Source organism: Salvia miltiorrhiza, chromosome 5, assembly GCF_028751815.1.
Source record: "Salvia miltiorrhiza cultivar Shanhuang (shh) chromosome 5, IMPLAD_Smil_shh, whole genome shotgun sequence".
Taxonomy (NCBI): domain Eukaryota; kingdom Viridiplantae; phylum Streptophyta; class Magnoliopsida; order Lamiales; family Lamiaceae; genus Salvia; species Salvia miltiorrhiza.
Genome location: NC_080391.1, coordinates 9,642,737 through 9,658,095, shown reverse-complemented (window position 1 = coordinate 9,658,095; position 15,359 = coordinate 9,642,737). Strand labels below are relative to the sequence as shown.

General features: G+C 35.7%; 3 protein-coding genes across 3 annotated transcripts in view; all 3 read left to right on the top strand.

The window, feature by feature from the left end:
- Positions 1-15,359, top strand: part of LOC130985853 (probable long-chain-alcohol O-fatty-acyltransferase 5) — a 266,259-nt gene that overhangs the window by 155,437 nt on the left and 95,463 nt on the right. The window lies entirely within an intron of this gene.
- On the top strand, positions 6,238-9,608 carry LOC130985857 (carboxylesterase SOBER1-like). The gene is made up of 6 exons (XM_057909021.1): positions 6,238-6,525; positions 7,658-7,710; positions 8,168-8,291; positions 8,393-8,514; positions 9,062-9,169; positions 9,344-9,608. Exons 1-6 carry the CDS (start codon positions 6,267-6,269, stop codon positions 9,431-9,433), a joined length of 756 nt encoding a protein of 251 aa, XP_057765004.1. The 5' UTR covers positions 6,238-6,266; the 3' UTR covers positions 9,434-9,608.
- Positions 10,223-12,345, top strand: LOC130985862 (uncharacterized). Its single transcript, XM_057909026.1, has one exon. It carries the CDS (start codon positions 11,608-11,610, stop codon positions 12,172-12,174), a length of 567 nt encoding a protein of 188 aa, XP_057765009.1. The 5' UTR covers positions 10,223-11,607; the 3' UTR covers positions 12,175-12,345.

Here is a 15,359-nt window from a genome sequence, read left to right as displayed (position 1 = left end):
TTAGTGTCTATAAATAATTTATAAAGAAATAAAATTATTTTAAAAATCATCAATATTGTACAAATAGTTTCAATAAAAAAAAAATATTTGCATTCAAAAAATTATCATCAATTTTTTTTGTATTAGTTATTTCTAATTAACTGTATTTGCTATTACTAATACATTAGCGTGTGTTAGTATATTAGTTAGTTAAGTTTAACAATTTACCGTGATTTGTTCTATTATTACATTAAAAGTTTAACAATTTACAGTGATTTGTTCTATTAGTTTGAAGTTTATGTTATTTTCGTCTCATTTTTGTTTCTAAGGCTGCGTTCTCTTTGGTTGTAAATTTATCTTGGGAAAAGAAAGGATAAACAAAATTTCACCCTTTAAATCCTTACCTTCTTTTCCCACATTTCCTACTTGATCTTTACTCATTCCTCATTTACACTACAAAGGAAGGATAATATTATCACACCATTTTTGGAGGAATAATATTATCCTTCCTTTGTAGTGTAAATGAGGAATGAGTAAGGGTCAAGTAGGAAATGTGGGAAAAGAAATGAAGAATTTAAAGGGTGAAATTTTGTTTATCCTTCATTTTCTCATGATAAATTTACAACCAAAGAGAATGCACTCTAATTACATAAGCTTTAATATTGAATTTGAGTCAATCCTCGCATTAAAGTAAATTACGAACTATTAATAATGAAATTAGTTTATTTGTTTAGAAGATAAAACAATTTCTAAAATAATATGCATAGAAGTATGTCTTTATATGCTTTTAACATACTTGCTATTGAATTAATGAAATTGCAAATAATTAAGTGATTAATTGTAATTCTAAACCCATTATGGTTCTACTTACATATAAATACGAACGAGCATAATGCTCAAAAAAATTGGCTCGGGGGCGCCCCCGCACCCTTATGTAGATATTTGCATACGTCGTACTTCAATAAATTTTGTAACTCCTAATAACAAATGTTGGATCCGCGACTGTTTATGTTGTACTATCTTATAATCTAACTGTATGATATGAAAGTCTTTTGTTTTTTCTGTTTCCATATTTTGTATTATGTAATGTAAATTTCTATTTTCATTTATTTATTTTGTATTTTGTGTTATATCACTTAAATATATATTTAAAATTATATATTACTACTATTATATATGATAAATACGTATTAATAATTGGACCGTGCGGAGCACGGGTATAATACTAGTAATAAAATGAAAGCCACCTTTGCCTGAGAAAATAAATGTGTGAGAGAGAGAAAAGAAATAATGTACAGAGAAATAGCCGAGTTAGAGAGAGAGGGAGAGAGAAAAAACTGTAATGTAAAAGTTGAGTAAGTAAGGGAAATGTCTTTTTAACTTAAAATTGGCCAGAAGTTATTAAAATTAAATTGTTAGCCAATTATTGATTTTGATTTTCTTCTTTGGTGATTTCGCACCATTAACAATAAAACATATACTCAGGGGCGGAGCTAGGGGATAGACAAGGGGTCATTGGACCCCTCTGCAATTTTCAAAAAGAGTAGAGGTATTTTTGTAATTTTATAAATATATTTAAAAAATATATAAAATAATTGATTTTATCATTGTTGGTCCGCAGCCCCGCCCTATAGAATGAATAAGGAGAGGTTTATCGATGACCAAGCCACTCTTATACCCCATCGTTATCGAGTTGGGTTATTTTATACTGTGATTAGCATACAAACTTTATTAGAGTTGAAAAGAAAAAAAAAAAAAATGGGCCCCCAGAATTAAAAATTTGGCTCCGCCACTACACATACTATGAACCTTGTTACTTTGTGACATTTCTCTTCTTTATAAGAGAGAGATAACCTTCCGTCAAAAGAAAAAAAGAGAGAGATAACCTTCAACTCAGATTTTTTTTTTTTTTTCAAAAACCCGGATAAATGAACATGAGATTGTAAAATCAAATGTAATTTAGTTTACATAAGGAATTATATCCTATATATGCACCTTAATTTTCAATATTTAGTAATTTTATTACAAACAACTTCGTAACACGAATATTATATGGCGAACTAATCCACGTAAACTCCAACTCAATAATTCGATGATCGAAAAAAATTGGGGGGACGAAATTGTAAAACTTAAAAAATATGGTGATTTAATTCGCCACACTTCAAAAATCACGTTAAAATTGCAATGTTGAACTAGTTCGTGATTTTATTTGCCAGAAACTTTGTACATAACGTTTTGTTTATAAGTAACAATTTGATTTATAATTTATTTTAGTTGGCCCCGTAAATAAAAATCCTTGATTCACCAAATAGAAAAGCAGGAAAAATAGAAAAACTCAGAAACGAACAAACATATTCTTTATTGAATAAAATGAGTAGTTTTCCATTGTGAATAATCTGGATGATCAAATTATCAAATTTCGTTTTTTGAAAGGCTTATGAGGAGGCAGCTGATCCATTCCCATTGTAGAACGTGTATGTGGCCTTGGATTTGGTGGAATGGAATTCCCGGCTCGTAGAGCATTGTAGCTGATATATTTTGTGGCAACAGCTGCATGAAGCAAGAGGAAGCATATCAGCACCACCTCAATCATCAATCTCACACTCACACCACCCATTAATTCTCTATTAATTCTGTAATTTAATTGGATACAATGCCTAGCTACAGCTTCATTTTATAGGCACTCCACTTGCCCAAATATGGTAACAAGTTTTTCACAGCTCCATGCTGATGCTCTATGTTTTCCATCATCTTTAATTTAATGGCAAGGCTTGTTCTCATAAATTTCTGAATGCTTTTATCGTTCCAGATAGAATTACGACAAAGTTACTAAATTGAAAGCTGGTTTAGAAGTTGGATGAAAAGAAAAGGTGATTGAGGATATATACGAGTAAATTCTTTTTTATCCTTATCTATTTCTTTTTACTTTTTCGACGCCCTAAAAATAAGTAATTAATTATTTGTATTAATGAGGAGAACGAAAATCATTTTATACTTATCTTCAACGTCGTACCATTATTAAATTAAATTTACTTATTCATATGGGCGTGTTTGATATTGGTTAATACATTGTATTAGCTAATTTAGTACAGATCAATCTAGTGTTTATTATTTAGTAATAATGCAGATGACCCGGTTTAATCCCACGCGACCCAGTATTATTAATCCAGATTTCTTAGGATTAATAATACCACCTCCTCCATAAAATTAACTTAAACCAGAATATTATGTATTTAGCCATGATAGCAAACATCAACTCAATATTAATAATTTTTTACTGAAAACCAAACGAGCCCATAAGAGCAAAAAAGCCAGATCTTTCGACTAAATAACTGAACAAGCAGAAAAATTTGTTGCCCATGGCCATGGTGTCGGTAAATTAAAGGACCAATGATTGAGAATGGTGTTTGCGAATAAAATTTGTTATCTAATAAAATTAATGCCAAACTTCTTATTTTATTTCCTGTCATCAATATAAATTCTTTCTGTTTGACTTTTGCCATACGAAGAATTGAGGATTATAAAAATAAATGTACTCGTTTCTTAACATGTCTATGGTTGGAGACAATTAATTGTTGTTTGGTTGAGCTTATAAACTTTTGAAAAATATTTAATAAAATATAATTATAAGTTTCTAAATAGATATGAATTATAAAAATAAATTTCAATAACTTATATTATATGCCCACAAAATAAGTTCATTGACTTTAACCTTATTTTTTTATATTCTTAATTACTAGCGCACTCACCAATGCAATACACTACCATCATCAAAATTAAGTAATATTTTCAAAGGTTAACAGCCAGAAAATACACGAACTATTTTGAGATTTGCATATTGCACATCACCTTCAAAATTAGCCCCAAAATACATGACTTTTCAATTTAATCGCAATTTGCACACGGCGAAAATTCCGGCAACTCTTAAGTTTGACCGACGATGGCATGGACAGCCACGTGATTTTTTTTACACACTGGCAAGCCACGTGAGAAAAACGACATCGTTTTGATATTTTAAAGATTTTTTTTAAAAAAATCCTTGCTTTTCCGACGACATTCTTCTTGCTCTAGGCGGTCCGCCACGCTGCCATCACCATTTCCAGAATCCGGCGAGCCATCACCGGCCTCCCCTTCCGATTCAAAGGCTGAGCAACATGACTCCGCCCCTTCGTAACACAACCACAACCACCGCAAGCACTGTTTTCCCTCACCTCCACCATAACCACCACCACAAAAATCTCCACCACCATTGTTTTGCCAAAGAAAATCAAAGACCAAAACTTACCAAATCGATTGGGTCCGCGGCGGCGCAGATGTAGAGGTTGGTTGCTGCGACGTTGACTGCACAGGGCGATGGAGTCACTAGTGAGTTGGAGGAGAGATCAACGACGGCAAGGCGTGGCGAGAGGAAGAGGGGGATGGCGTCGGAGAAGTTGTTGCGCCGCCTCATCTCCACCATAACCATCGCCACAGATCTCCAGATTTCCAAATAACCACCACCACCGTCCCTTTGAATCGAAGAAATCAAACATCAAAATCAAAGAAATCAAAGAAATCTCCAACGCCCCTTCGAGCATCTGCCTCTCCATCAGAAGAAACCCTAACCCCTTCTCCCCCCACCTGCAACTCCGACGTCGACGCAGCAGTAGACCGGCGCCCACCTCAGCCTCCCTTCTCCCTGCAATTCTGATTTGGGGGTCCGACGGTGATAGTAGCAAGCACAGATCTGATGTGCCCTAGCCCGAAAATCTTAAAATTGTGAAGTAAGAGAGAGTGGTGAATCTCGGCGGCGCGATTGGAGGAGCGCGGTAGTCGTAGTACAGCAGCCGGAGCAGTAGTGGCGGTGGAGTTGCTCGACGTCGGAAATTAAGGCCACGCCTTTCGCGGTTGGCTGGGGAAGAAGGTGGCGTTGGAGTGATGGAGGTGGGCGGAGAGGCGGTGCGCGGTGGTTGACGGACTAAAGCCGCTGTGGAAAAAACTGGAACAAAAGGATTTTTCCATTTTTTTATTTTTTTTATTTTAATTTAAAAGAGCTTGACAAAACGACGTCGTTTTACTATATCGGAAAATCGTCCACGTCAACAAAATCCGACGGCCACATCACCACCGATCAAAGTGTTAGTCAACGTGGGTGCAAATTGCGATTAAATTGAAAAGTCATGTATTCTGTGGCTAATTTTGAAGGTCATGTGCAATATGCAAATCTCAAAATAGTTCGTGTATTTTCCGACTATTAACCCTATTTTCAATTAATAAATATAATACTCTCCTCATTCATAAAAATTATGGTGTTTTGTTATTTTCGCCTGTTCATAAAAATTATGGTATATTAATTTCTGTACGCTCCCTCTTATATTTTAAACTTCATTCACACTCATTATTTACAAAAAACTCAATCATTTAACTCATTCGTATAATTCGTTCCAAGTTTCTCTGGCGCACGCTTAATCTAAGTTATGTAGAAAAGGTTATGACAATTCTACAAAGACTGACAAAAAACAATGAAGGTGACGATGCAGTTGTGATGACGGAGTTCGCCGAATTCTGGCGAGGCAAACGGTATTATTGCTGGGTTAAATGGAAGTGTTGACCGTCTATGACAACGAATCAGAAAAGAGGATGGCTTGACGTATATGATGGTGGCGACATCGCAGAAATTTAAGAGGACGACAACGTCATCCGGTGAGATGAAAGAGAGAGCCGAGAGAGAGATGGGGAAATATAAATAGAGAAATGAGAAATTAGTTTTAAAATAGAAATTTAAATTTGAAATGAGTTTAAGAACATTCTCGTTTGAAAATTTAAAAATTAATTAAAATTTAATAAAATAATATCAGCAAACAATTATTAATTTTCACTATCTTCCCTATTTCCATCAAAAATGGTATGTTTGATTGGTACTATTAACATATTTTTAGAACAAGACAAATAATTTAGAATTTAATGTGATAATTACATCTCCTTGGTTTTTTTAGGGGGGGTTTGAAGTAAGAGAAAACGTTGATTAGAAGCAACGATTTTACCTGAACGTAATAGAAAGGAACGAAAATTGTACTCCCTCCGTCCACCAAAAATATGCCACAATTTCCTTTTTCGTCCGTCCACAAAAAATATGCCACATCCATTTTTAGTAGTAGGGTCCACACTATTCCACTCACATTTAAAGTGGGACCCTTACTCCACTACCAACTTCACTCACATTTTATTAAAACCCGTGCCGAAAGTAAAGTGGCATGTTTTTGGTGGACGGAGGGAGTATAAGACGGCGCGGGCATGAGAGAGCAGAAATGAAGCGAACGCTGGCCAAGTCAATTGCTCTGTTCGCAGTCACTCTCGGCATTACCCTTTCCTTCATCCTTCTCAATCACGACACCCCTCCCCCGATCAGGCCCGACGCTATGGCCCGTAGCTTCGTATTGTGGCTGCACGGGCTGGGCGATTCGGGCCCCGCCAACGAACCTATCAAGACATTCTTCACTTCTACCGTCTTCGCCAACACCAAGTGGTCCTTCCCTTCTGCACCTAACAATCCCGTCACCTGTAATCGTAAGTCTACATTATTTTGTATCGCTTTGCCAATTTGCGAATCCGTTTTTGCTCCCACTTTGTGAATTTGTTCAGATGCGTGGCAATTAGTCAGAAACGGGAATATATGTGGTGTTAGTGTTACCAACTTTAATCTTAATTTTGGGGTTTACGAGATTAGGGTTTTTTTCTATAATCTTTTAGCTACAATGTATTTTGAATTGGCTACCATTATCTAATATCTTCCTAATCGACTAGTAACATTGCGAAATTTTTATTATCCAGCTCTCACAATTGCTTCCTTAGGATTGCTAATATGGGGCATGTGTGCTCACCCAGGTTTTTGGGTGTAGCTTTCAGTTATCTGCTGAGATGTTTGCAAAAGTTAATTTTTCAACATTCATTGGGAAACCGGACAGATCAATATGCATGATTTGAATTATATGCTTGTTGTATTTTATTACTTGTTGATCTTTCAAAACCCTGGGCTGCGCCTGGTTGATTGTGAGAAAATAGGCAATAGCTATTTGGTTTGAACGATTTGGGAGTGAAAATATCATTTTATCATGACTTCGGAATGGAGACTTTCATTCTATTCAGCTGACTTGGATAGTTATGTGTTACGGCATATTTCATACCTTCTCGCATACATTTGAGCATTTTCATTAATTATGTTATGTGGTTTTGAAGTTGCCGAGGTATTATTCACTTGCAATCCTTACCTCTAGTTCAACTTTGAAATTTATATCCCCCAAACCACAACTTCATGCGGAATCTTTAATATAGGGAGCTTCATAGTCTAAAGTATTAGAAACCCACCTGTCCTGCAAGACTTTGATCCTAGGTCCAATATTGATACTGATCCTATAAAAAGGAAACCAACTCTACTGCCTCTGCTTTCCTCTATTTTGGTTTCCATCTGTCTTCAGTTTTCCCTGTTCTTCTTGTCAGTGATCAAGTTTGCTCTAACTCTATTATGAATTTCTACTGTACTAATTTTGGGTTGGTGTAGTCGATTGAGAATCATTTTGTGGAAGCAAGCATTGTGTAGGTGCAGATCGCTTGATTTTTGATGTCTTATATTTCCAGATGCAACTAGATTTCTTCTTTTGATGCATCCTTTGTCATGTGTTAACCTAACCTTTTCTTATAGATGGTCATGTGATGCCATCATGGTTTGACATTCACGAAATACCAGTGACAGCTGTGAGTTCTGCCCCTACCTTTTCTGTTTAATTTTAAGTTTATATATTTTCCTTTTCATTGCATATCTAAGTTGTATCTTAACTGAGCTAAGCGTGCTTTTCTTTACACACAGCTATGCAACTTTATTTCAACTTTTGAGTTTTACCAACATACTTGGAAGTTGGGACTCTAACTGACTACACTCCTACAACTTCCGTGTCTATGCAATGAAATGTGTAGAAGTGTCTACATGAAACATTACAATCGTTTAAATGTCTTTGATCTGTGAGAACCTTGTTCTTATCTCAACATGGGACTCAGTGTTTCTGCTTGTGTACACTCACGGTCACCAGCCACTTAGTGAACTTGATCATTGCTCTGAAACAACATTTACAAAATACCTGTTTATAACTAGGGAGACCAGTTGCCATTATTCTATATTTTACTTGATCTGATATGAGTTAAGATCGCGTAACAGGATTCTCCACATGATGAAGGCGATGTGCTCAAAGCAGTTCAAAATGTCCATACAATGATAGACAAAGAGATAGCAGCTGGCACAAATCCTAAGAATGTCTTCATATGTGGGTTCAGTCAAGGAGGTGTGTCTGTCTGCTTCCTCAAAGTCATCTATCCATCGCCAATGAAGTGTGTCTAATTTGTGTTTAATCCTTCTGGTAATTAAAGAAATCCAATGTTCTAGGTGCTTTAACGTTGGCAAGCATTCTGCTCTACCCAAAAACTCTAGGTGGAGGTGCAGTGTTTAGTGGTTGGGTTCCATTTAACTCTTCAATTTTACAAAGGGTTACAGAAGATGCAAAAAAGGTTATTTCCATATCTCCTTACCAGCATTTATTATCACTTGTTGAACCTCCCTGATCTGAATGCTAATGCTTTAAAGAGTCATGTTTTATAACTGTTAAAACCTTGGATTGCCTTTTTAATCTAAACCATTTGGATTGCATTGATAACAATTTGTTTTAATCTAATGCAAAAAAATTAAATGGATTGTGCAGGTCATATTTAATCTTCAAAAGGCTTAAAACACTAGGAAAAAAAAAATCAGAGCAACATCAGTTCTAATTTCCTAAACATGTTGACTCCAAATCTCAACCTTCTAAAACGTTTACGAATATGTAATTCGTCATGTCTGGATCTATTATTGCATGCTATTCTACCAGCTGAATTATATATTCTACCAGAGCAACACACACTGTGATGTTAACTGCCATTTCTTTATACCTGGTTAAATGTTTTTCCATTTATTTCAAACCTAGAGTATAGAGGCGCCCTACCCTAGTTTGAAGGTATTTGATATTTTGATATAAAGAATCATGATGATCTAATTAAAACTACGAGAAAATGCATACAGACGCCTATCCTGTGGTCCCATGGCATGGCTGATAGAACTGTACTCTTCGAAGCTGGACAAGCTGGTCCTCCCTTTCTCGAAAAAGCTGGCGTAAGCTGTGAATTCAAGGTATACCATTCTTCATTCTATATATAGTATGCTACCACTTCCATTATCATGATTCCTCTTGTTTTTGCTCTCTGTCCTTGCTCTCAATTATGAACTCCCATTAATATAAGACTATGTACTATACTTTATTTCATGGAATGTTGGGTGTGTTTTAAAGTTTGGGTGCTCCTTCAGGCCTACCCTGCTCTCGGTCACTCTCTAAACAACGAGGAGCTCCGTAATCTGGAATCTTGGATCAAATCCCGTCTCCACAGTTCGTCCTGAAATCGCTACTTGCCATCTAAAAGATCGTCACACGCCTACTGTTGCCTTGCTCAGACATACTTAGATATCTAAACATAACAGGTGAATTTATGTGTTTAAGATGAAACAAGATTGCATTTGTGCTAATCATATTGAAAAGCGATTAATAAAAAACGTCAACCTTGTGAATTGTCAATCATCGCCACATCTTTGCTAGTATGTATTATTATGATTGACGTTGAGGAAATGAAAATTGGGACATAAACATTTCGTAATGTACTGCTGAACATATTCTATAGTGGTCTCTAAAAAACTAAAAATGTGGATTTGTGATTTCAAAATTGCGTCATATCATAGATTTCAAGAATCTTATTTGAAGCTAACTAACATTATATTTTACTACTACTTGTTATCATGGCGCAAAAGATAAAGGTTCATCAACGGATAATGATCAATTATAACCCATGATTGCTTGACCATATTAGAGGGAACTTTCACATGAGCTGATCATTGTATAATCTCATCACAAAGGCTTGATTGAAGCCACGTCATGGGATATATTTACAAGGTTGCAGGTATTTGATCGTATTTTGGTTTAGATATCTATCAACTCGTGCATTTTGATTTCTAATAACATCTTACATAAGAGATGAAATTTACGAAATCGATTTTTGACTCCAATTGGTAGAAGTGCAACTTAGATTCTTGAAAGGCGAGTGACTGTTTGCGTTGCAGTGAGAGTTTTGGTTTGTGAAAAAGAAATTTCTTTAAGTGAGGGTTTTGGAATATAATATAAGATGAGATTGATAATGGACTAAAAATCAACTGATCATTTTTTTTAGGCAAATCAATTGATCAATATTTTTTTTAAACCAGCAAATAAATATATATTACTCAATCAAATCCTGCCTAATAACATCTTCCAACAAAAATGGATATCTATCAGTCCAGCAAAAGGATTGAGGTTCACGAGCAGCAAAATGAGCAACACTATACATATGAGACACCCCAACAAGCATGTTATCTCTCACGGCTCTAAGAATGTCACCAATATCATCCGGAAGAAACCATCATCATCCTCAGGCCTAGCCATAGTTCTCGCAGCAACAAAAGAATCCGTGAAAACCTCAATTGGCTTCAACTCCTTCTCCACACATAACACAATACCGTGGATCACCGCCATAATCTCCGCCATAAGGATATTTGCGTTGGCTTAGTTTGCATCGCCTTTGCCACCACCAAGCGCCCAACAGCATCGCGCACCACTATTCCAACACCAAACCTCATTTTCTCCTGATTAAACGCCGCATTCACATCCACTCGCAACCTCCCGCTTGGTGGTCTCATCCACCTCCGCGCACCACACTTCATACCCAACGGCACATTCAACGTAATTGTGTCTCGAGCCGAATCACGCATCACGCATAAAGCTTTGCTCGTCTCTTCAGAGGGCCGCATGACACCTGCCGTCCCCTCATGAACAATCTTGCATAAATATGTCCATACCTGCCACACAAGAACCAACCAAATATTTGGAACTGTTTAAGGATAATCAATCATGTCAATCAAAAATGTAAAAACATCAAATAAACAAGTTGTGATTAAACCAAATTAGACATTAACTAATATCAAGTTAATACTGTTGATATTTTTCACATATATGAAGAACATTAGTTCTTTCTAATTTCTACCCTTTCAAGAAAAAAAGTTCTTTCTAACTTCCACAATGTGAATATTATTAATCGTGTTTGAGGATGAGTAAATCAAACAACTTTAGCCTCCACACAAAACCTAGGCTAGAGAAAAAAATAATGGTAATTATGTAAGAAGGGCCGAAATGAGTTTGGGCCTAATGAAGCCCAAAATCCGAGGGCGTCCTTGAAATTTGCAGAGATGTTGCGCTGAAACAGACAGAGAGTGATAATTTCTGAAAAGTAGATATGACCAAGAGATTCGGTGCGGGACCCCCTATCGTATTGCCTACAACGCTTCTCTCTAACCAATCAAATCTCATCTTTTACAACTCCGTGCGTCGCACCTGATCCCTCCCCACCCCTACGTCACCAATTTCTATGCTCGAGCATCAAGACTCCATCAAATACCATTTTCCCCCCTCTCTCTCTTCTCTGTAAAAACCTAGAACAACAACACTGCTTATCTCTCTCTCTCTTTCTCTCTCTCACAGTTCAAGTTCCATGAAGAAGCTTTACCGGAAGAGCACGGTGCATCCGACGCCTTCGGTTGTTTCGGAGCACCTCCTCTCGTTTTTGCCGGCGGCGATATTAAGTTTGACCGTGGCTCTATCTCCGGCCGATAGGGAAGTCCTGGCCTACCTCATATCCTGCTCATCCTCCGGCAGCCAGCGCAAGAAGATAGGCGGTGACGACCATGCGGCGTGCTTCAACTGCAACTGCTTCCGCTGCTACATGAGCTATTGGGCCAAGTGGGATTCGTCGCCGAACCGCCAGCTCATACACGAGGTCATAGATGCTTTCGAAGACACCCTTCTCAAAGAGACCAAAAGAGACAAGAACAAAAAGGAAAGGCGGAAGGCTAAAACCGTCAAAGTCGGTGTGTTGAATGAACCCATAAATTCCGAGCCCACTTTGACCGCCGTCGATTTTGGTTTCGGCGAGTCAAACACGGCGGCGGAGAGTGCTCGGCGGGAGGAGGATGTAATTACGGAGGAGGAATTCGACAAGGGCTCGGTGAGGAGGTTTGTGAGTTTTCTTGGGGAGAGGATATGGAGCGTTTGGGGTTGAAACTAATTTCAACGGTTGGTTTTGGTTTCACTCTTTTGCTTTATACAATCCCACCAAAAAAATTTCATTTTGGTAGCAATCAATTCTGTTTTTGGCATGTGGAGCACCTCATCTGCATTGTAAATTATATCTAGTAATTTTTATCATCAGCCTTACCTTAATTTCTGCAAATTATGCCTCTTTAATCAATGTTCAGATTAAGCAAATGAATTTTTGCCAGAAATTTAAGTGCTTTTCCAATTTTTTCCCCCAATTTTCATCCAATCCTTAGCAATAGCATCTTCTTCTTTACTGAGTTGTGAGTGGTTGGAATTATGGGCGCACTGTATATTTTTCGCTTGGTGTATTTGGGTGGCCATTTCTTGGAATTATTATCAAGTTGAGTGACATATTCTTGTTGGTTTCTCGCTATCATCTCTGATACTCTTTGTTTTCTCCCCCATTATCATTCTAGTTTTTGTACCTTTTCGATCACCTCTTGTTTGCCCTTGTCCAATTATTCTATCTCTTTCTCTCACAATTTATGGGCCTTTTTATTCTCAAACCTAGCAGATTGTAACCTAAAATCTAAAGGGAAAAAAACAAAAAAAAACTTGCTTGTGCTTCTATGAGAGTAACAGAGTGAGATAACACAGCCAATGATACTTGGTGGCATTTCCTTTCATTGCAGCTTTGCGAAAGTTGTCTGATTTCTTGGTAGGAAATACTGTGAGAAAAAAATTTACACTATTGAAAAAAAATGAGGTTCGAGTCCAAACATATATATATGCACATAACGCAATCAGCTTAATTTGAGGAAAAGGGTTCCTTGTTTTGTGGCAGGGTTGCAGAAAATGGAAATGCTGCCAAACATGTCCTATACTTTTCCAATTCCACAGTGGTATTTGTAAGTGTCATATGCTAAAACAGAGGTTAGGCGGATTCCCACTTTGTAGTGTTGGTACTGGATTATGATTCACTAATCTCAATTATAATACTTATTCGTGAAAATAAGTGAGTTTAAGGGGTTAATTGATAGTGGGAAATGGGATATTTGCTTTGTTTGTTTCGATGAAAGCGACGAAAAGACATGCTTTGAGCCTATAACTTGCGCCCAAGCAGGGCTACACAGTAAAGCAAAAGCTTGTCTATTCTTTTTGTGTTGAATTTTTGCTTATATCAATTATATATAAATTGCAACTTTCTGCTTCGGACTTAAATATCTAGGTTTCTTTTTCTAGTTTGCAACTTGTAATTATTCAATTGAAATGGAAATATGTGGTGAAACTCAATCATGCGCATTTCTTATTGTTGATTCGTATTCTTAAAGCTACAAGAAGAATTGGGCATTTCCGCGTGGTAGTTTAATAATACTGGAAGCTTTCATAATATAGGTTTTGTATAGAAAATAAACTAACATGTCAACTTATTTAGGCATGATAAGATTCTTGAACATTTGAACCACCAATAATGACAATTTTATAGAGAGGAGATTACCATATGTAAAAAAGAAGCTTTTAAAGTTGGTCTTTATCTCAGAAACTAGATTCCCCTTCCGTGTCATACATAGGAATATTTTATATATTTTTTAAATTTTAAACTATAGATAAAATATGAAAAGTTTTAGAGGTATAATTTGTACCCAAAAAATAATAATGTGGTATTAATTTAATTATTTTAATAATACTCATATATTGAACTAATATCTAGTATTTTATAATTTTAAATTGAAAAAATATTTTTAAACTACTTCATCAGGTTTATATAAATACAAATGGATTTTAAATTCATATTCCTTAAATAGTTAAAATATTGTAAGAAAATAGTAATTACTAGGACTATTTTATTGCAAGAAGAAAAAAAATGAAAATATAAAAATGTTTCAAAGTTTATAACATACATAAAACAAAATATTAAAACAATATTCCTATATCTACATATATGTGTGGACGTGTATTTTTTTACAAAAACCCATTCAAATAATATATAGATATACATTTTATGTTGTATTTATAAAAAATAGTACTCCCTCCGTCCATGAAAGAACTTCCTAGGAGGGAATGACACGGGTTTTAAGAAAAAATATTGTTGAGTGTATTGAGAGTGGATAAAAGGTGGTTGAGTGTATTGGGAGTGGTGAAAATGTGTTATAATTATTATTGGGAGTTGTGAAAAGTGAAAAGTAAGAGGATTATAAGTGGTGGGGTATAGTCCAAAAATAGGTAGGAAGTTCTTTTGTGGACGTCCCAAAAAGGAAAGATAGGAAGTTCTTTCGTGGACGGAGAGAGTATATTTTAAACTTTATAATAATATTTTACCATACAAAAAATAAAATGGAGTTAATTGAGTTGATTAACTTAAATATAACAAACATTTCAGAAAATTAATTATATAATGTGTAATTAATAATTAAGTTAAGTTATTAATTAATGATGATGTGGTGAACTTTTGGATGAAACATAATGTAAGAAGTAATTCTCCTTTCTATATATAGTATAGTACTATAAATTTGAAGAGGGGCAAATATATCTCAATTTGACAATGATACAAAGACCAGCCAGAATAATATAAAAAGCATGTGTATGTGTGTGTAAAATTGGGATTATGTAGGCTTTTTGCCTTTTCGGAATGGTGTGTTGATGAAATTAGGATTGGTAATCGGCTAGGGTACGAATTAATCGAACTCGAAAATTGGTTAATCGTACCTTATTTCACCCTAATTTTTATAATCGATATTGGACTTGAAATATGTTTCGATTATACGAATAACCAAAATACCCAAATTAAAGAGAGGGAGAGAGATAGAAATGAGCAGCCGCCCAGGCAATTACACTTCCCCTCCATCATCCATTTCTCTACCATTTGGTAAAATGCTCCAGATTTCCTCTGTGTCGCCCCACAACCTCATCTAGCGACTGAGAGATAGGAAATGGGGGCGGCGCAAATCTCGATCCCTCCTTTCTCTTTCTCTCTGGTCGGAAGTGTACCATTCTTAATTTATCTATTTTATAATTATTTTTTATAAAAATAATAATATTATTATATTATGAACTCTAGTTAATATTTATAACTAAAAAAATTTTAAAAAAAATATATACCCTAACTTTGAATTAATGAACCCAAATAATCAATTATTAATTCAAATAAATATAAAAAAATAATTATAAACTCTAATTGGATGAGTGAACCCTTGTTAATTACGTATC

What these genes read in the sequence shown, in the direction of transcription:
- LOC130985862 (XM_057909026.1), top strand. Translation starts at nt 11,608, where the DNA reads ATGAAGAAGCTTTACCGGAAGAGCACGGTGCATCCGACGCCTTCGGTT.
- LOC130985857 (XM_057909021.1), top strand. Translation starts at nt 6,267, where the DNA reads ATGAAGCGAACGCTGGCCAAGTCAATTGCTCTGTTCGCAGTCACTCTC. An exon ending in ACGAAATACCAGTGACAGCT is followed by an intron (nt 7,711 to 8,167) that starts GTGAGTTCTGCC and finishes ATCGCGTAACAG; the next exon opens with GATTCTCCACATGATGAAGG. An exon ending in GCGTAAGCTGTGAATTCAAG is followed by an intron (nt 9,170 to 9,343) that starts GTATACCATTCT and finishes GTGCTCCTTCAG; the next exon opens with GCCTACCCTGCTCTCGGTCA.